Below are 18,410 nucleotides of genomic sequence, written 5' to 3' on the forward strand. Positions count from 1 at the left end.
CAAAACATCATGCATCCCCTTCTTGGAGATGTGTTTTGGCATTAAGGGTAAATATTAAGATTAGTGATCAGAGCTTATGCCACCTTTACCACGAGTTGCCTTGGTCTTGCACTACCTGTAGGATCAGCTAGACTTGCATCATTTGCAGGCGCAAACTTGACTTATTGTCTGTTTGCTTACTTGGGAAATGGAGTAAAACCAGGTTTAAAATTGCTTAGTATTTTTAACATTTATTATAACCAAGGTAAAATACTTTCTACATTTATATCTCCTCCAGAGATTTTTATTTAATAAGGTTAAAACACCTTATGGCAACTTGTTCTGGTAAAATACTTATAAGCTCTGTATTACTAAATCTTGGTATTTCTAACCTAGCTCCCACTGATGAGACCTCAATAAAGGTCGAAACCGGTCTGGGTAGTGGCCCCTTGCCTTTAATACAAAACATCATGCATCCCCTTCTTGGAGATGTGTTTTGGCATTAAGGGTAAATATTAAGATTAGTGATCAGTGCTTATGCCACCTTTACCACGAGTTGCCTTGGTCTTGCACTACCTGTAGGATCAGCTAGACTTGCATCATTTGCAGGTGCAAACTTGACTTATTGTCTGTTTGCTTACTTGGGAAATGGAGTAAAACCAGGTTTAAAATTGCTTGGTATTTTTAACATGGATTGCTGTGGATGGCCATGAGTGAACTGTCGACAAATAATTATCATTTATTATTATTATTACACCCTCCATGGAATTGGCAGACTCCTCGTGGGAAGTTCATTCGACTGACAACATATCTATCATAGAGAACTTAAAATATTTATCATAGAGAACTTAAAATTCTTAACACTCCTTGCATTAACAACACAGTCAGGCAATGCATTCCATTCACTGACAATTCTCCATGTAAAATATCTACTTCTCACACTGTTATTCACCATACTTTTACAAACTTTCCAGAAATGACCTCTTCTTCTTTCCCTTTTCCCTTTCTACTCTTTTTATAATCCCCTCTGGATTAATCTGATAAAATCCTCTCACTAACGTAAACGTCTCCATCATATCACCTCTCTTCTTCTTATGCACCAACCTCTGCAACCAACATTTCTTCAACCTCTCTCTCCATAGCCTGCATTCCAAACTACTGATATTGTCTTAGTCACTCGTCTCTGGACCCTCTCCAATGTCTCCACATCACATTGAAAACCAGGTGACCAGATCTGAGCATAACAGTCCAAGTGTGGTGACCAGTGCCTCATACAGTGGCACAACCAATTTCGTTATCCTTCCATGTTAGAGTACTTCTTATCATAGCAGCACTACTTCATGCAACCTTTGCAACACTAGCAATACCTTCAGTCTACTGTCAACCATCACTCCCAAATCTCTAATCTCATCCACATCCTGCAGTACGGAACCATCGATATAGTACACAGCCTTATATTTCTGGACGGCAAAATGCAACACCTTGCACTATTTGATATTAAAACTACAATCCACTCCTTTGTCCAAGAAAAAAGTCCATTCAAATCTTCCTGAAGGATTCAGCATCAGCAGTGCTACTTACAGTTCTTCCCAACTTTGCATCATCAGCAAAAAAACTGAAGATCAGCAGTCAATCCACATGATATATCGTTTACAAACAAGTTAAACAGCAGGGATCCCAAGAACAGAACCCTGGGGCATGCCACTGGTTAACCCTTCTTTTTTGAGACACCGCACCATCATACACAACTTGCTGGTATCGTTCAGAGAGCCAATCTCTGATCCATCTAACCAATATACCCTCTATTCCCATCCTCTGCAGTTTGTAAACCAACTTCATGTGATAATCTACCAAATGCTTTTGCAAAGTCTAAGAATATCACTGTATGCGATTCTCCCTTATCTAACACACTCGTCACCATATCGTAAAATGCAAGTAAATTACTAAAACAGGACCTACCCTTTACAAATCCATGCTGACCATCATAAAGAATGCTATGTTCATCAAACCAATTCTGTATTCTATTCCTTACCAATCTATCCAACACCCTGACCACAACTGCAGTTATACAGACTGGCCTATAGTTGGACACTTCTGTCTTAGAACCATGCTTGTGGAGTGGTACTATTTAACATTCTTTCTACTCCTTAGGAACCCTACCAACTGCAAGACTGTCATTAAACAACCAAGTTAAGGGCATAACCAACTGCGGTGCAAATTCCTTAAGAATACATGGTGATATGTCATCTATTCACACAGCCTTATTTATATCTAACCCAACCAACCTCTGTTTCTTTCACTTCCAATTCTCTGAATAATAGCCTCTCTTCTATATATTGCACCAGGTATATTATAGTGCTCGTTCAATAATTCCACTATATCCTTTGCAGCTCTTAGTCTGCTGCTGTAACTATCCATCAATGTTAGTCTGCCATAATTATTCTTCCTCTTGCTTGCCATGTAGCAGAAAAATTCTCTTGAGTTAACCTTGGCCTGACCAGACAATCTCCTCTCATACTGCATCTTTTCTTTCTTTACCATGCTAGTCACCTTTCTAGCCTGCACTTTATACTCTTCATTGATCTCATCACCACCACCAACTGCTTTGTACTGCCTCCATAACATTTTCTTTTCCAGCACAGCTTGCTTGATTTTGCTGTTTATCCATTTCATTCCCACTCTATTTACTCGCTTAACTCTCGTTATGCAGTCATACATTGCTTTTGTCAGATACTGCCTTGTGAGTGTCCGTGCATTCTCAACTTCTTTTCCACTTAGCTTATCAACTCAACATACTGATGCTAACTGACTACAGAGCTTCCTATAATCACCTGCTTTATACTTCCACATGTATCCATTTTTGGCAGTGACCTTTTCTTGTTTCATCACTTCTCAATCAGGTACCTCATGATCACTGTCACCAACTGGCAGCAGTGTCAACACCTCATTAACAACTACATCTTGTGAGTTTATTACAAAATCCAAAACATTAATGCCTCTTGCTTCAATCACGTGCTGCTTAAGATACTTATCTCTCAGAAATTCCACAAACTTGCTCTCCTTGTTCCCATACACTATCTCCTCCTTCTAGTCTACATTCCTGTAATTAAAGTCTCCGATCAGGATTACCTTCTTTTTACATGCCCAACTAATTTGCCTAAACATTTCACAATCAGTATTATCTGCATTCCCTGGGCTATAACAGCATCCTATCAGATATACTAACCTGTTTATTTCAACTTTGCACCACACAGATTCAAAATCTGTTCATGCACTATCAACTTTCATACTTTGCGGAGACAATGATTATTATTATTATTATTATTCAGGATCTTCATGGAGTCACAAGATTCATTATGGAAGGCCTAACCTAGACAAAATCCTTCATGGGCTTACTACCAGCCTATCAGGCAATGCATTGAATGAATGTATCATCCTCCATGCAAAGAAATTGCACTTCACCCTCTCACAACTTCCTTTCGCAACCTACAAAATGGCGCCTTGTCATCGTTCCTTTCTTTTGATATGCCATGCAAAAGAACTCCCCAGTGGCAACCCTGTAACTACCTCTCAACAGTTTAAATATCTCAATCTTATCACTCCTTCTTCTATCTACCAACAAGGCAGTCTATCCTCATAACTAATATCATACTTTCCTGATATTATTTTTGTTATCTGCATCTGTACTACTTCCAAGGCAATGCATTCCACAGTTAAACATTTATTATTATTATTATTACATGACATGTTGTGTAATATTATTATTATTACATGACATCACTACCACATTGGCACTATTACTAATAACCCTTCCCAATTTCACACCATATGCTAACCACTTGGCTGACCTGGCCGGCTATTATTATTATTATATATATTATTATGTATATTTATGTATATTATATATTATTATAGGTGTCCCCCTCCCTCGATGAGTCCAAAGACTCATCGAGGGAGGGGGATACCTAATCTACAACTTTCCATCTCCACCACTTAATTCACCAACTACAACGAACTGTATCCCACATTTATCCCTAGGACCAAATCTTGGCACAACAGTCCAAGTGAGGTCTGATCAGGGCTTTATACAGTGGAATCACAACAATTCTATCTGCTGGTCAACATACTCAGAATTGCACCAATATTCAGGACTACCTTCACCACTTTTTCAATATATCCCCTGAACTTCAGTATTCTATCAACCATCACTGCAAGGTCTCTTGATTCACTCACTTCCTACAACAGTTTCTCCAACAGAATATGCAGCCTCCCTTCGAGTATCCCTAATTTCTGGACTTTACGTTTAATTGAATTAAGGTAATATTCCCACTCATTTGCCATTCTGAAGGGCTACCACATTGGCACTATTACTAATAACCCTTCCCAATTTCACACCATCAGCAAACAACTGAATAATGTCACTGATATAAAAGTTAAGCAATACCAGTTCAAGTAATGAGTCCCATGGGACCCCACTTGTAACCTTCTGATTGGCTGTCAGATATTTATCACACTGCCAATCCTTAATCTAATTCTAATCTGACATCTAAACCCATGTGCTCTACCTTAAATATCAGTTTATTATTATTATTATTATTACTTGACGCCTCCAAGGAGTCCACAGACTCATCTAGGGAGGGCACCTACTCTACAACTCTGTCTCCTCTACTCAATTCACCAACTACAGAAAGCTGCAATTACCATCATCATCTACACCAGTGCCATCTACTGCCCATCACCACCACCACCACAAGTATTTTCACAGACAATCACAAACATCCATGCCCATTGTGGGTTCGAACCCACAGCCTTTTGGCTGTAGAGCAGATATGCTAACCACTTGGCTGACCAGGCCGGCTATTATTATTATTATATATATTATTATGTATATTTATGTATATTATATATTATTATATACATATTATTATGTGGCACTCTGCTAAATGCCTTTGAAAAATCCCCAAAAAAATGGTAGAATATACCTTTCCTCATCAATCTTGTTACTTTATTATAAAAGGCAATCAGAGTATTAAAACATGAATTCCCCTTAACAATCCATAATTACTTTCGCAGATAACATTATCCTCATCTATCCAATGATGCATATGATTTCTTACTAATTTCTCGAAACCTTCTTAACAACTACTGATGAAATACAATCTGGTCTATAGTTTGACTTATCCACTCTAATACCACCCTTATGAAATGGCAGCACTATCTTACCCTCCTTCCACTCTTTTTAGCACATTCCTTCAAAACCATGGCAAAATCCCATCCAGTTCCAATGAACTTCTAAACCATCTCTCTAGTATTAAAACCTACATCTCCAGAATGAAATACTGCAATAAAGTGTTCAATAAACAACTCCACCATAGCCTTTGCATTGGTCATTCTGCTCCCATCTTTGTCTAACAATATCATAACTAACAATAACATATCTAACAATATCATTCTTCCACAATCATTCTTACTCCTGTGCTGCATAACAAAACAATTCCTAGGATATTCCTTAGATCTCATGTCCAATCTCTCCTCATATTCAAGTTTATTCTCATGTACTTTTGATATTTCACTCTTCCAATTCCTCCATCCATGGAACTGCTCCAAACTGATTTCTAAGTCTGTTATATTATCATTATTATTATTACTATTACGTGACATCTCCAGGGACTCCAAAGACTTATCGAGAGAGGGAACTTGTTTTACTACTCTCTGTCTCCACCAACCACAATGAACTGCAACTACACTACCGCCATCTACTGCCCACCACCACTAGTATTTTCACAGACCATCACAAACATCCATGCCCACAGTGGGATTTAAGTCCGTAGCCTTATGGCTGGAGAATGGATGCACTAACCACTCGGCCAACCAGGCCGGCAATCATCTGCCTTATAACTCCATTTAAATTCCTTTCTCTTTAATACTCCTGCCTGCCTATTCATCTTCCAAGTCAAAACCACATCATCACCCTCTCCAACTGGGACTGGAGATGCGATCTTATATTAAAGTAAAAGTAATTTGTAAGAAGCTGTCAGCAGTAAGCATAAAATTTTTGGTTGTCTTATATGAAGGGTATAATACAAAATCAGCATTTTGAAAAGAGATTTCTGAGGCCTTCATACATGGCCATCACCTTGCACACTGACTATATGGTAAGTTTCTCAAAATAATTATTATTATTTCTCAGTTATCTCCATGGAGTCAAAGACTCGTCATAGGAGAACTACTTTAACAATTGTTCACACAATACCTATTGTACATCATCTTGAACCCATTCACCAATGAAGCTGGTTGCTCAATTATAAAGGGCAGAAGGCAGCCCAATGGACAGTACTTTACTCAGCATCGATGCCAAACTCAATGAAACTTATTTCATGTATCTTTTTACCATATGAATTTGCACATGTTCATGTTGGAACATGGTGTTAGTAATGATTAGTCTTGAACTGTTCAAAACATGAGTTCATGTCTTGTTGTTGATGGTTTCAACCTTGATGTCTGTTGATGATGTGTTAGAGTTTGTTTCAGTAGCTGACTTTTTTTTTTCTGTGTACACTGGTTTCCTGTCGAAAAAAAGTGGGAACTTTGTTTAACTGGGAAACACTCCAAATGGCATGAAATTCTATCATGTCATACCATCATTCTGAATTTTGGTTTAAGCCAATAAGAATACAATTTGTTTGGTCAACCAAACTGCAAACCCATCCTTGTTCATCCATTATCTAGGTAGATACCATACTTATTATTATTATTTTTTTTATGTGACATTTCCAGGGAGTCCAAAGACTCATCGAGGAAGAGTATGCCAACAGCATCGAATGATTGAACCCCTTCCAACTACTAACCGTGCTCAAACTTGCTTAACTTTTTGTGTGAGCCATTAGTAGCAGAGGTTCTACCATTGGACCAACCTTTGCTGTCAAAGGTGTATTACGAGAATTTATAGGGTGTATTATAAGAAGGTGTGTAGTAGACATTAGATCAGAAACCCAATTGGTTCTCTGAATTCCTTCTACATGGAGGTCTTCTCTCAGTTATCCAGCTTCAACCTTTAAGTGATCCCAGAACATGACAATTAAAAGATTCATTTTAAAGAAAGCTATTGATAAGCAGCTAGTCATAATGCAGATTAATCAGATAGTGCTATCATAGTATCTTGTACATACCTTGAGAGTTCATATCAGGAATTTGATGATGATGATAACAAAGTGGAGCTGATGAAAGAACAAAGCTCTTGAGCACTTCCAGACCAATAGGGAAATTAAATCTGATAAGAGGAAATAATCCATTATGACATCTAGTGAATGGTCACAGAGGAAGATGGTTGCTTAATTATAATGGGCAAAAGGCAGCCCAGTAGACAGAAGTTCAATGAACCAGCATCAATGCCAGACTCAATCAAGTAGTGGAAATGTCAAGAGTGAATGAATGCACAAGTTTCTCCAAATCTTTCCAATATGGAGATGTGAATAAGTCAAAGAAGATGTGCTGTGAATTTACAGTGGTAAATCTATACAGATAACCACTGATTAATTGGTGTGCATTCAGCTGGTGAAGAAAATGACATGGCTGTATGGCTAACGTGTTGAAAGTCTGGTGGTAACATTTAATCTTCCTGTTTAGGAATAGGTTGAATACCAACTCATCCCCATGTTGTGGAACAGATACCAGACGAGAATGGGTGCTGGTTCAGTACCATGAATGTATATGGGCAGGTGAAAGCAAATTTAGTGAACTATTACGATGAAAAGACATTTTGGTACCTAGGTCATTCAAGATTCTTCTAATATCTTTCCAGAAAAAGATTATTGGAGGCATGCAGGTATCAGTATCTAGATCTGAGATTCTTCTGATATTTTTCTGGAAAAAAAGATCATAAGAGGCTATTCCTATTATAAACACGTCAGAGTTGTGAACATTAAAATCACCAGAGAAGATCATTTCAGTCAGCTGGATTGCAATGAATAGAAATTTTCAGAAGTTGTAAAGTGGTGAAGAAAGTAAATAAAACAGAATGGGCAATATCTGGCAATGAAGTAGGAGACAAAGGAAGTAGACAGTTAAGATGAACAGTGGTTGTTGTAGCTGTAAGATGATTTTTAGTTAAAAAACAGAAGTGCTCTGATGTTTGTAAATGTTTATGTTAAGGTTATAGGCCATTTATGTTATTGAAGTGAATGCAGAAGCATTTTTATGGGGGGGGGGGAATACGTTTAGTGGGAGTTTTGTTTTTTTTCTTACCACAATCACTATAACTAATAATTATATACATTGGTTTTATGAATGTTTTTCAGAAAAAAAAAAATCAGTGTGAAGTGATATGCACCGATATGTCACTCATACAGGTGAATAAATGGAATAGGTTGTGAGTGCTTTATAGTGAATAAGTTCACTGAGAAGTATGATAGGTATTGTGTAAATAATGGTTACTGCAGACCTCCCACGAACATTCATTAATTCTATGGAGATGCCAGAGAAGATAATAATAATAATAATAATAATAATAATAGCTCAATATGCAGAATTTGTTATTTGATATTAAAAAAAAAAAAAAAAAAAAAAAGAACCAAATCTAAAATTAAGGATCTAATTACAATGAAAAAATTATGTTATGAAATTTCACTATCTGTTGGAATATGTATTAGAACTCACCAAAGAGGAAACCACACTGTTTCATAAACACATATGCTATACCATACATCAACTTTGCTGATAAATAGAGTGACAAACGTGGCTTTTTTCCATGTTTTGATGGATGAACTTGACCAAGTATATAATCCAAGATATCCGAACTACAATATAAATAAATATGTGTGTCTCTTTAGCAATATATTTTACAGTTATTTTAATAACAGTATACAAAAATCATGCATGAAAACAGACAAAATAATATCAAAATTAAAGATCTCAAACAAATATTCCATGATGAGTCTCTGACTCCATGGAGGTCAGATGATAATAAATAAAAATAGACGAAAACAATGAAAAATAAATAATAACAAAAAATAAATAAAAAGCTTCAATTTAAGTTTATTTCGAAATAAGAACACTTTTTTGCAATAATCATGGCCACAAAAAAGTTGTGAAATCTATAGCACATTAGTTCCGTGGGTGGACAAAGGGTTAGATAATCCAGACATGCTGCATAAGAGACCAAATAATGACTGCTGATCACCACATAACAGAGAAGGCAAGGATAAATATGCTACTCCTTCCAGTTACTTCAATAAGCAGGGTGATGGTCTTGCAATGGGCAAGAAAAATATCTATCATGTCACAGTGCAATGTAAACAAACTAAGTCTGTAAGCTGAGAGTGAAGATACTACCTACTCTTCTACCGAGTACTTATTTTACACAGTAAGTGAAACCAAAGATTAAAGTACAATGAAAATTTACAGTATTAGAATCATTGTAATTGTGATTATACAATTACAGTGATTGTATACAATTACTGTCTAGCAGCTATAAATATATTTGAGATACTTGTGATACTTGCAGCACAGATTTATTTCTCCTTCCACAGAACTGTATGTGATAACATAGTACATTCATGAAATTTACACCTAACATATATATTAGTGTATAAGATGATAAGTGAAGTTGAGAAAAAAATTGCTGAAACCTAGGATCAACCTAGGTTACAGCAATCCATCCAACAATTTTTGAATGAACAAACAGAATCAATGCAACCATCTAATTTCTCTTGTTTCTGATATACTTTTAGTATTTGTATACAAACATAACAGATCATTCCTGGATCTATAACAAGTTTCACTGATACTACTTATTAGATGTGACTTCATACTTTCCTCGAGCCATAAAAGTTTTACATTTTTCAAGTAAAAATAAGTGGCAGCACTAAGGAATAAACCCATGTCACTATAGAAAAAATGTTCAAGCAGAAAGGCCTAAACATTTCAGTTTTCGAGTTCCCCCCCCCCCAACTCACATCTTTGCACTCAAATCAAACAGATTAAACATTCAAATTCCACTGTGACAAGAAAGTCTGAATGTGTGTGTATATGTAGAGATGACTTTCAGTGCCTAACATGAGACCACCACACTATTTATTGAAAGCTTGAAGTAGCTAGAAAGAGTTCTGTGGTCCTTAAAGGTTGGGTTCCCAGATTACCCAACCTTTATCCTATCTCTGTTTTTTCCCTTTTAGTCATTTCTGACTGTAGGTGACTTTGTAGGCATCACCCACAAAGTATTCCTGGTGAGATTTTTACAGGGTAGCTCACCATTGCTTTCCCCAACCTGCCAATTTTATCCGGGCTCGGAACCGGCATATGGCTGAGACATATGCCAGTTCTGAGCATTTCATTCCTAATCATTTGGCGAAACTTCTTCATATTGAATCGATTTTCATTATAAATAATGCTAAACCTCCAACAGATAATATTTCTCTGGTTGAAAGACAAGCCTTAAAAAATCGAAAACAGAACAGTAACATTATTATTTTACCTGCGGATAAAGGAAATTCCATGGTCATCCTCAACTCCGAAGATTACCACAACAAAATGCTTCAATTACTTGGAGATAGTTCGACATATTCAATTCTTCAGGAAGATCCTACAAGAGAATTACAAAACCGTACAAACAACTTGTTAAAGACTGCGAGTGAACTTCCTCATAATGTTCGCCTCTCTTTACGCTCTCTACATCCTCTTATCCCACGCATCTATGGAGTTCCCAAAATACATAAAGAAAACATCCCTCTTCACCCAATTGTAGAAGGAATCGACTCACCTACATATAAACTTTCAAAATATCTAGCAAAGTACCTCAAGTGTTTCTCCAATAAATCTTCATCTTTCATCAAAAACACCACAGATTTTGTTTCGCATATAAAAGATATTCCCATCAATGAAAATGACATTCTAGCAAGTTTTGACATTATATCTTTATTTACTAACGTTCCTACGGATGAGGTACTTACATTACTAAAGGACAAATTATCCAAAAAAATGTTTACTTTATTAAAATATTGCATTCATTCTGGTTACTTCAGATATCAGGACTCCGTTTACCAACAAAAACAAGGCCTGGCAATGGGCAATCCGTTATTCCCAGTTCTAGCTAACATCTTCCTTGAAGATTTTGAAACGAAAGCCATATCCTCCTTCTCATTTAAACCAAAAGTTTGGAAACGATATGTTGATGATATATTCATTATTTGGAATCACGAGCACACATCTCTCACAGATTTTCTTCATCATCTAAACATCCAACATCCTAATATAAAATTTACTGCTGATCTAGAAAATAATAACTCATTAGCTTTCCTGGATGTCATGCTTACACAATGCTCTGAAAGATTAAAAATCTCTATGTACAGAAAACCTACTCATTCTAATAGATATCTGCATAATCTTTCCCATCATTTTCCACCACAAAAACTTGGAACTATACCTAGGACACAGAGCACGCTCTCTCTTGACTGATCCAGATGAACTACAGAAAGAAATAAATCACCTCACTCTTATCTTTAAACAAAATGGATACTCTAAAAAAACGATTAAGAAATTTCTTCTGGATCCTCCTAGACAGTGCACAACAGAAACTATTAATTTCAAAGGTAGCATCTCCATTCCATACATTAGCACAGTCTCTAAAAAATTAGCTAAAGTCCTTAAAAAATATAATATCAGGATGTTCTTCACCACACTTTCTAAAATCCGTTCTCTAATCAGCCATCCAAAACCTACTCATCACAACCTAAAATATCCAGGTGTATATAAATTATGGTGCGATTGCAATATCCCTTATTTTGGACAAACTAACAAATCTATTGAACAACGTATAGAAGAGTATAAGAGAGACATCTCTTACAAAAGATCTCATGCAACTGCATTATCCAGTCATGTTCTTTTTTCAAATAATCCTAATGATGATCAACAAAGCCACTCCATTTGCTGGGATAGATCAGAAAATATCTTTCGCTGTGATGATGAGTTTGAGAGAAAAACTGTAGAATCAAGGGAAATCCTGCTGAACCCTGTCCACTTAAACAACAATTTGAGTTATAACATCCCAGATAGCCATGCTGCAGTTATTCAATATTGGCGTTCACGTGAGCCTGCACGCACACTTGCAATAAACAATGGCACGCCTGTTAGAACAACTTGAAAAATTACAACGTTTTTATGTATCAATTATGTGTGGCAATTTTTACCTGTAATTTCCAGTTTGTTTAGATTCTTCAATGTTTATTACCATTCTTTTCCTTTAAGAATACCTGAGGAAGGCTGTTATAAGCTGAAACTAGTCGTATTATTCTTATTAAAATCTTTATAAGTTATCTCGGTTTTTAGTCATTAAATCTATGTTTTTAAAATGTATCACAACAACCGAGTAAAAGCCGATTATCACATATATATATATATATATATACACACATATATATGTTAAAGATACCAAGCTATTTTAAACCTGGTTTTACTCCATTTCCCAACTAAGCAAACAGACAAATAAGTCAAGTTTGTGCCTACAAGTGTTGCAAGTCTAGCTGACCCTGCACATAGTACAAGACCAAGGCAACTCATGGTAAAAGTAGAATAAGCTCTGATCACTAATCTTCATATTTACCCTTAATGCAAAGCACATCTCCTGGAGGAGATGTATGATGCTTTGTATTAAAGGCAAGGGGCCACTACCCAGACCGGTTTCGACCTTATGAATAAGTAAAGCAGTCTCTAAAAATTCAGACGATCCCTAGGCCACTCAATTGTGGGCAAAAGACCATCCATCTCAACGTTGGCTCCACTCATTGATGGCCTTCCACCCACCACCACCACCGAGCAGAACCGCTCATATTCCGAAGAAAAGCATTCACCGACAAAGCCCCTCACCGGGCCGTGCCGGAGAACACTTTCCCCGGAGACTCAAATTGCTCCCTTAAGGCAAAAACCTTAAGAGAGCGAACTCATAATGGCCCTCACCGGTTTCGACCTTTATTGAGGTGTATTTAAGTAAAGACCTCTCTAAAAATTAGGACGATCCCTAGACCACTCCATAGTGGCTGAAAGACCGTCCAACTCAGCGTTGTTCCACTCAGTGACAGGCTCACCCTGTCACCGAGAAGAACTTCTCAGCGTTGGCTCTACCCAGTGGCAGGCTCACCCCACCACCAGCCAGAGTCATAATCTCAGCAGTGGCCCTATTCAGAGACAGGCAAAAACCTATCCCCAAGAAGAACCTCTCAAAGCCAGCTCCCACCAGTTCCAACCCCTATCGAGGTCTCATCAATGGGAGCCAGGCTAGAAATACCAAGATTTTTGTAATGCAAAGCTTATAAGTATTTTACCAAAACAAGTTTTATTTTTTTTGTTAACTTGTTTTGGTAAAATACTTTTACCTTGGGTATAATAAATGTTAAAGATACCAAGCTATTTTAAACCTGGTTTTTTCCCAAGTAAGCAAACAGACAAACAAGTCAAGTTTGCGCCTGCAAGTGTTGCAAGTCTAGCTGACCCTGCACGTAGTGCAAGACTAAGGCAACTCATGGTAAAAGTAGAATAAGCTCTGATCACTAATCTTAATATTTACCCTTAAAGCATGAGTTTCCTTGGTCTTGCACTATGTGCAGTGTCAGCTAGACTTGCAACACTTGCAGGTGCAAACTTGACTTGTTTGTCTGTTTGCTTTCTTGGGAAATGGAGTAAAACCAGGTTTAAAATAGCTTGGTATCTTTAACATTTATTATACCCAAGGTAAAATACTTTCTACATTTATATCTCCTCCTGAGATTTTTATTTAATAAGGTTAAAACACCTTATGGTAACTTGTTATGGTAAAATACTTATAAGCTCTGTATTACTAAAATCTTGGTATTTCTAGCCTGGTTCCCACTGATGAGACTTCGATAGGAGTCGGAACTGGTGGGAGCTGGCCTTGAGAAGCTCTCCTTGGGGATAGGTTTTTGCCTGTCTCTGAGTAGTGCCACTGCTGAGATTATGGCTCTGGCTGGTGGTGGGGTGAGCCTACTGGGTAGAGCCAACACTGAGAAGTTCTTCTCCGTGATGGGGTGAGCCTGTCACTGAATGGAACAACGCTGAGTTGGATGGTCTTTTGGCCACTATGGAGTGGTCTAGGGATTGTCCTAATTTTTAGAAAGGTCTTTACTTAAATACACCTCAATAAAGGTCGAAACCGGTGAGGGCCATTATGAGTTCGCTCTCTTAAGGTTTTTGCCTTAAGGGAGCAATTTGAGTCTCCGGGGAAAGTGTTCTCCGGCACGGCCCGGTTAGGGGCTTTGTCGGTGAATGCTTTTCTTCGGAATATGAGCAATTCTGCTCGGTGGTGGGTTGAAGGCCATCAATGAGTAAAGCCAACGTTGAGATGGACGGTCTTTCGCCCACAGTTGAGTGGCCTAGGGATCATCCGAATTTTTAGAGACGGCTTTACTTATTCATAAGGTCGAAACCGGTCTGGGTAGTGGCCCCTTGCCTTTAATAAAAGCATCATACATCTCCTCCAGGAGATGTGCTTTGCATTAAGGGTAAATATGAAGATTAGTGATCAGAACTTATTCTACTTTTACCATGAGTTGCCTTGGTCTTGCACTACGTGCAGAGTCAGCTAGACTTGCAACACTTGCAGGCACAAACTTGACTTGTTTGTCTGTTTTCTTACTTGGGAAATGGAGTAAAACTAGGTTTAAAATAGCTTGGTATTTTTACCATTTATTATACCCAAGGTAAAATACTTTCTACATATGTATGTGTGTGTGTATATATATATATATATAAATATATATAAATATATATATATATATATATGTATATATATATGTATATATATATATATATATATATATATATATATATATATATAAATATATATAAATATATATATATATATATATATATATATATATATATATAAATATATATAAATATATATATATATATGTATGTATGTATGTATGTATGTATGTATAACTATTCATAGGTAGAATATGCATAAAAAAATAAACAAATAAAAAATTAAACAAGTCTACAGCTAGCTATAGCCAGTGACTGCTGTCCATTACATGAGTTGACTCATCTATCACTGGTTACACAAGAAACTTTCATTTTCAATTTGAGAACATATAATACTTAAGGATGGATAAGAAACTTGTTACTTGCTAAAAATTAAAATTAGCCTGGTATAATTTTTTTTACCAGTTTTAATTTTCTATATTTTTTTTCATACTAATATTATTGGAAGAATAATGGAATAAGGAGCCCTTTAGTTAGAAAAGACCTGAGTTCAATTCTCATCATGATGACAGGAATCTTCATATGAGCCTTTTCAATTGTAGGTGGAGTTAGCCAATCTAACTCTTAGCAGGATGAGTCCTCGATGAGTCTAATGACTCTCTGGAGTTGCCCGTAATAATAATAGTAATAGGATTGTTCACCCAGAAAACTGGATTAATCATCCTGCATACATGTAAATTGGCCTTGAGGACACATGCACTTTACAGAATCAAAATACTGTTGGTATTGGGAATTGTTTGTTGATGGTAGTAGTGTTGTTGTGTAGTTAGAGGATTAAATAGTGACAACATCATGTTGTGTAATAAAGCAGTGTGACCTCCCATGATGAGTCCTTGGGGCCGTCACATAATGATAATGATAATAATAATAATATCAATAAAAATAATAATTATTATTATCATTATCATTATTTGCTTGGAGAGTGGTGAATGAGTGGAATAGGTTGCCAGAGTCTGTTGTGGGTACTATTATTACGGGCTAATCCATGGACACCTTAGACTCATTGAGGGAAGCCCTAAACATCATGGCAAGCACTATCCAACATTCATGTAGTAACTATCATACTTTGCTTTGAACTCATTCGTAGTCATGGTACCCACAACAGACTCTGGCAACCTATTCCACTCATTCACCACTTTCCAAGCAAAAAACTTAGTTCTAACACCCTTGCTAACTACACTCTTTCTCATTTCCAAGGATAGTCCCTAGTTCTCTCACCACCCTGTTCTGAAAAATTTCCTCTGTATTAATCTTGTAAAAATCTTTCAGTAATTTGTATATCTCAATCACATCACATCTTTTCTGCCTGTCAAGCAGTTTCATTAACACACGAATCTTCAACCTGCTCTTGTAAGGGTTCATTCCATAAACCTGCTACCATCTTGGTCATCTGCCTCTGGATCCTGTCCACCTCTTCCTCATCACCAAGAAATCCATGTGACCAGATCTGTGCCAGTAGGCAAGATGGGATCTTATCAAGGCTCCATGAAGAGGAATAGTAACCTGCTTGTCTCTGCTTGTCAGAGTATTCTTCAGTAACCAAATAATCAGATGAGCTGCTTTAGCCACTTTTGTTATATGCCCTCTAAACGTTAACTCCCTATCAACTAATGGTGTCAAATCTGGCCTCATCAATTTCCTGGAGTACAGTTCCATCAATGTAGTATAAAGCTGGTAATCTTTTCACCCCAAAATGCATACCCTTACACTCTGCCCCATTAAACTGACATATGTTCTCCTTTGTCTAGACTGCCAGCTTATCCAAATCATCCTGAAAAATTTTAACATCATTTGTATTAGCTATTACTCTACCTAACTTTGCATCATCAGCAAACAACTAAACAGTTCCTCTCAGATCCGTTAATGTACAACTTTAACCAGTAGCAGTCTAAGAACAGAACCCTGCGGCATGCCACTGTCACAGGCCTTCTTTTGGACTCTACTCCTGAATAAACTACTCTCTGATATCTCTCCATTAACTACCCTTCTATCCACCTCACCAACCTTATATCCATTCCCATATGCTGCAGTTTATTAATTAGAATTCCATGTGGTATCCTGTAAAAGGCTTTTACAAAGTCTAGCAGGATCACTCTAAACACATTACCTTTATCCAATTCAGTTATCACTGTATTATAAAGGCATGACCTATCCTTCACAAAACCATGTTGCTTCTCCCCCAACTGTACAGCATCCCATTTCCATCTATCTATTTCTGTATTTTGCACTTGACCAACTTCTCCAATACGTTGACAACAACTCCTTATATGCTGATCAGTCAGTGATTTTCTACATCAGTCTTGGACCTTTATGCAACTATTTTCCCCTCTTTCCAGCTTCTCGGGGATAACCCAGCAATGAGACATAGATTAAACAATATGGTCACAGGCACTGACAATTCCCTCACAAGTTCATGTAAAACTCAAGCTGGTATACCATCCATTCATACAGAGCTGTATTCACATTAAAGTTCTGTAATATGCTATGCACCTCCATTTCTTTTACCTCAGTTCCCATATAAGCCTTTGTGTCTCTCATTCCTGCAATATCACTACCTTGATGATATACTCTTGCAAAGTGTTCACTTAGTAATTCTACTATTTCGACTGATTCAGTTACCTCCCTAGCATTGGCATTCATTAAAATCATTCTGCCATAAAATTCTTTCTTTTACTTGCAGCGTATCGAAAGAACTGTTTGGGATTATCTTTAGTCTGCATTGCTAATTTCCTTTCATACTCTGCATAATAAAATTAGTTTAATCCTTTATCCAAGTGTGAGCAAACAAAGTTTGCACCTGAAAGTATCTTCAGGACTGGGATAAGGTGGTACAACACCAGGCAACTCGTTGCAAAGGTGGAGCAAGCTACCAACTCTCCTATCTCAGTATCTCCTATAATGCAAAACACATCTCCTTGCAGATATGTCTAATGTTATGCATTAAGGGAAGGGCCACTACCCAGACTAGTTTCGACCTTTATTGAGGTCTCTTCAGTGGGAGCCACGCCCAAGTAGGGATACCAGGCAGAAGCATTAGCAGGTCATCTTTACCTATAGGAGTTGCCAAATGGTGTGCCACCCTTTTTTAATAAATCACTCTGGATTTAGAGAAAGATGTTGAAAGTTTATTTTTCACTTGGTTAGAGTATAATAAAATTAGTTTAATCCTTTATCCAAGTGTGAGCATAACATTAGACATATCTGCAAGGAGATGTGTTTTGCATTATAGGAGATACTGAGATAGGAGTGTTGGTAGCTTGCTCTACCTTTGCAATGAGTTTCCCTGGTGTTGTACCACCTTATCCAGTCCTGAAGATACTTTCAGGCGCAAACTTTGTTTGCTCACACTTGGATAAAGGATTAAACAAATTTTATTATACTCTAACCAAGTGAAAAATAAACTTTCAACATTTCATACTCTGCTTTTGCCTTTTTACCACACTGGTTACCCTTCTGGCCAGTGCTTTGTGCTGCTCATGTGCCTGCTAGTCACCTTTCTCCTTAATTTCCCTCCACATTTTTTTTTGTACCTCCAGCTTAATGATGATGACATTCATCCATTTAACTCCCACTTCATTTATTCTCCTGGATCTAGGTAGTACTTCCCTCAATTACTCCTTTACTGATTCCATTGCACTATCAACATCCAGCCCTTGCAG

General features: G+C 37.1%; 1 protein-coding gene across 3 annotated transcripts in view; it reads right to left on the reverse strand.

Annotated features, from left to right (window-relative positions):
- LOC150108796 (uncharacterized) overlaps positions 1–18,410 on the reverse strand; it is a 478,706-nt gene that overhangs the window by 390,766 nt on the left and 69,530 nt on the right. For all 3 annotated transcript variants that reach the window (XM_090403306.1, XM_090403304.1, XM_090403307.1), the window contains exon 4: positions 8,635–8,774. In XM_090403306.1, coding sequence (XP_090259432.1) covers positions 8,635–8,774 — 140 coding nt within the window. The remainder of the gene's footprint in view (positions 1–8,634; positions 8,775–18,410) is intronic.

The sequence above is a fragment of the Typopeltis vanoorti genome, chromosome 2 (genome assembly GCF_054136105.1).
Source record: "Typopeltis vanoorti isolate ZY-2024b chromosome 2, IOZ_Tvanoo_1.0, whole genome shotgun sequence".
NCBI classification, from domain to species: domain Eukaryota; kingdom Metazoa; phylum Arthropoda; class Arachnida; order Uropygi; family Thelyphonidae; genus Typopeltis; species Typopeltis vanoorti.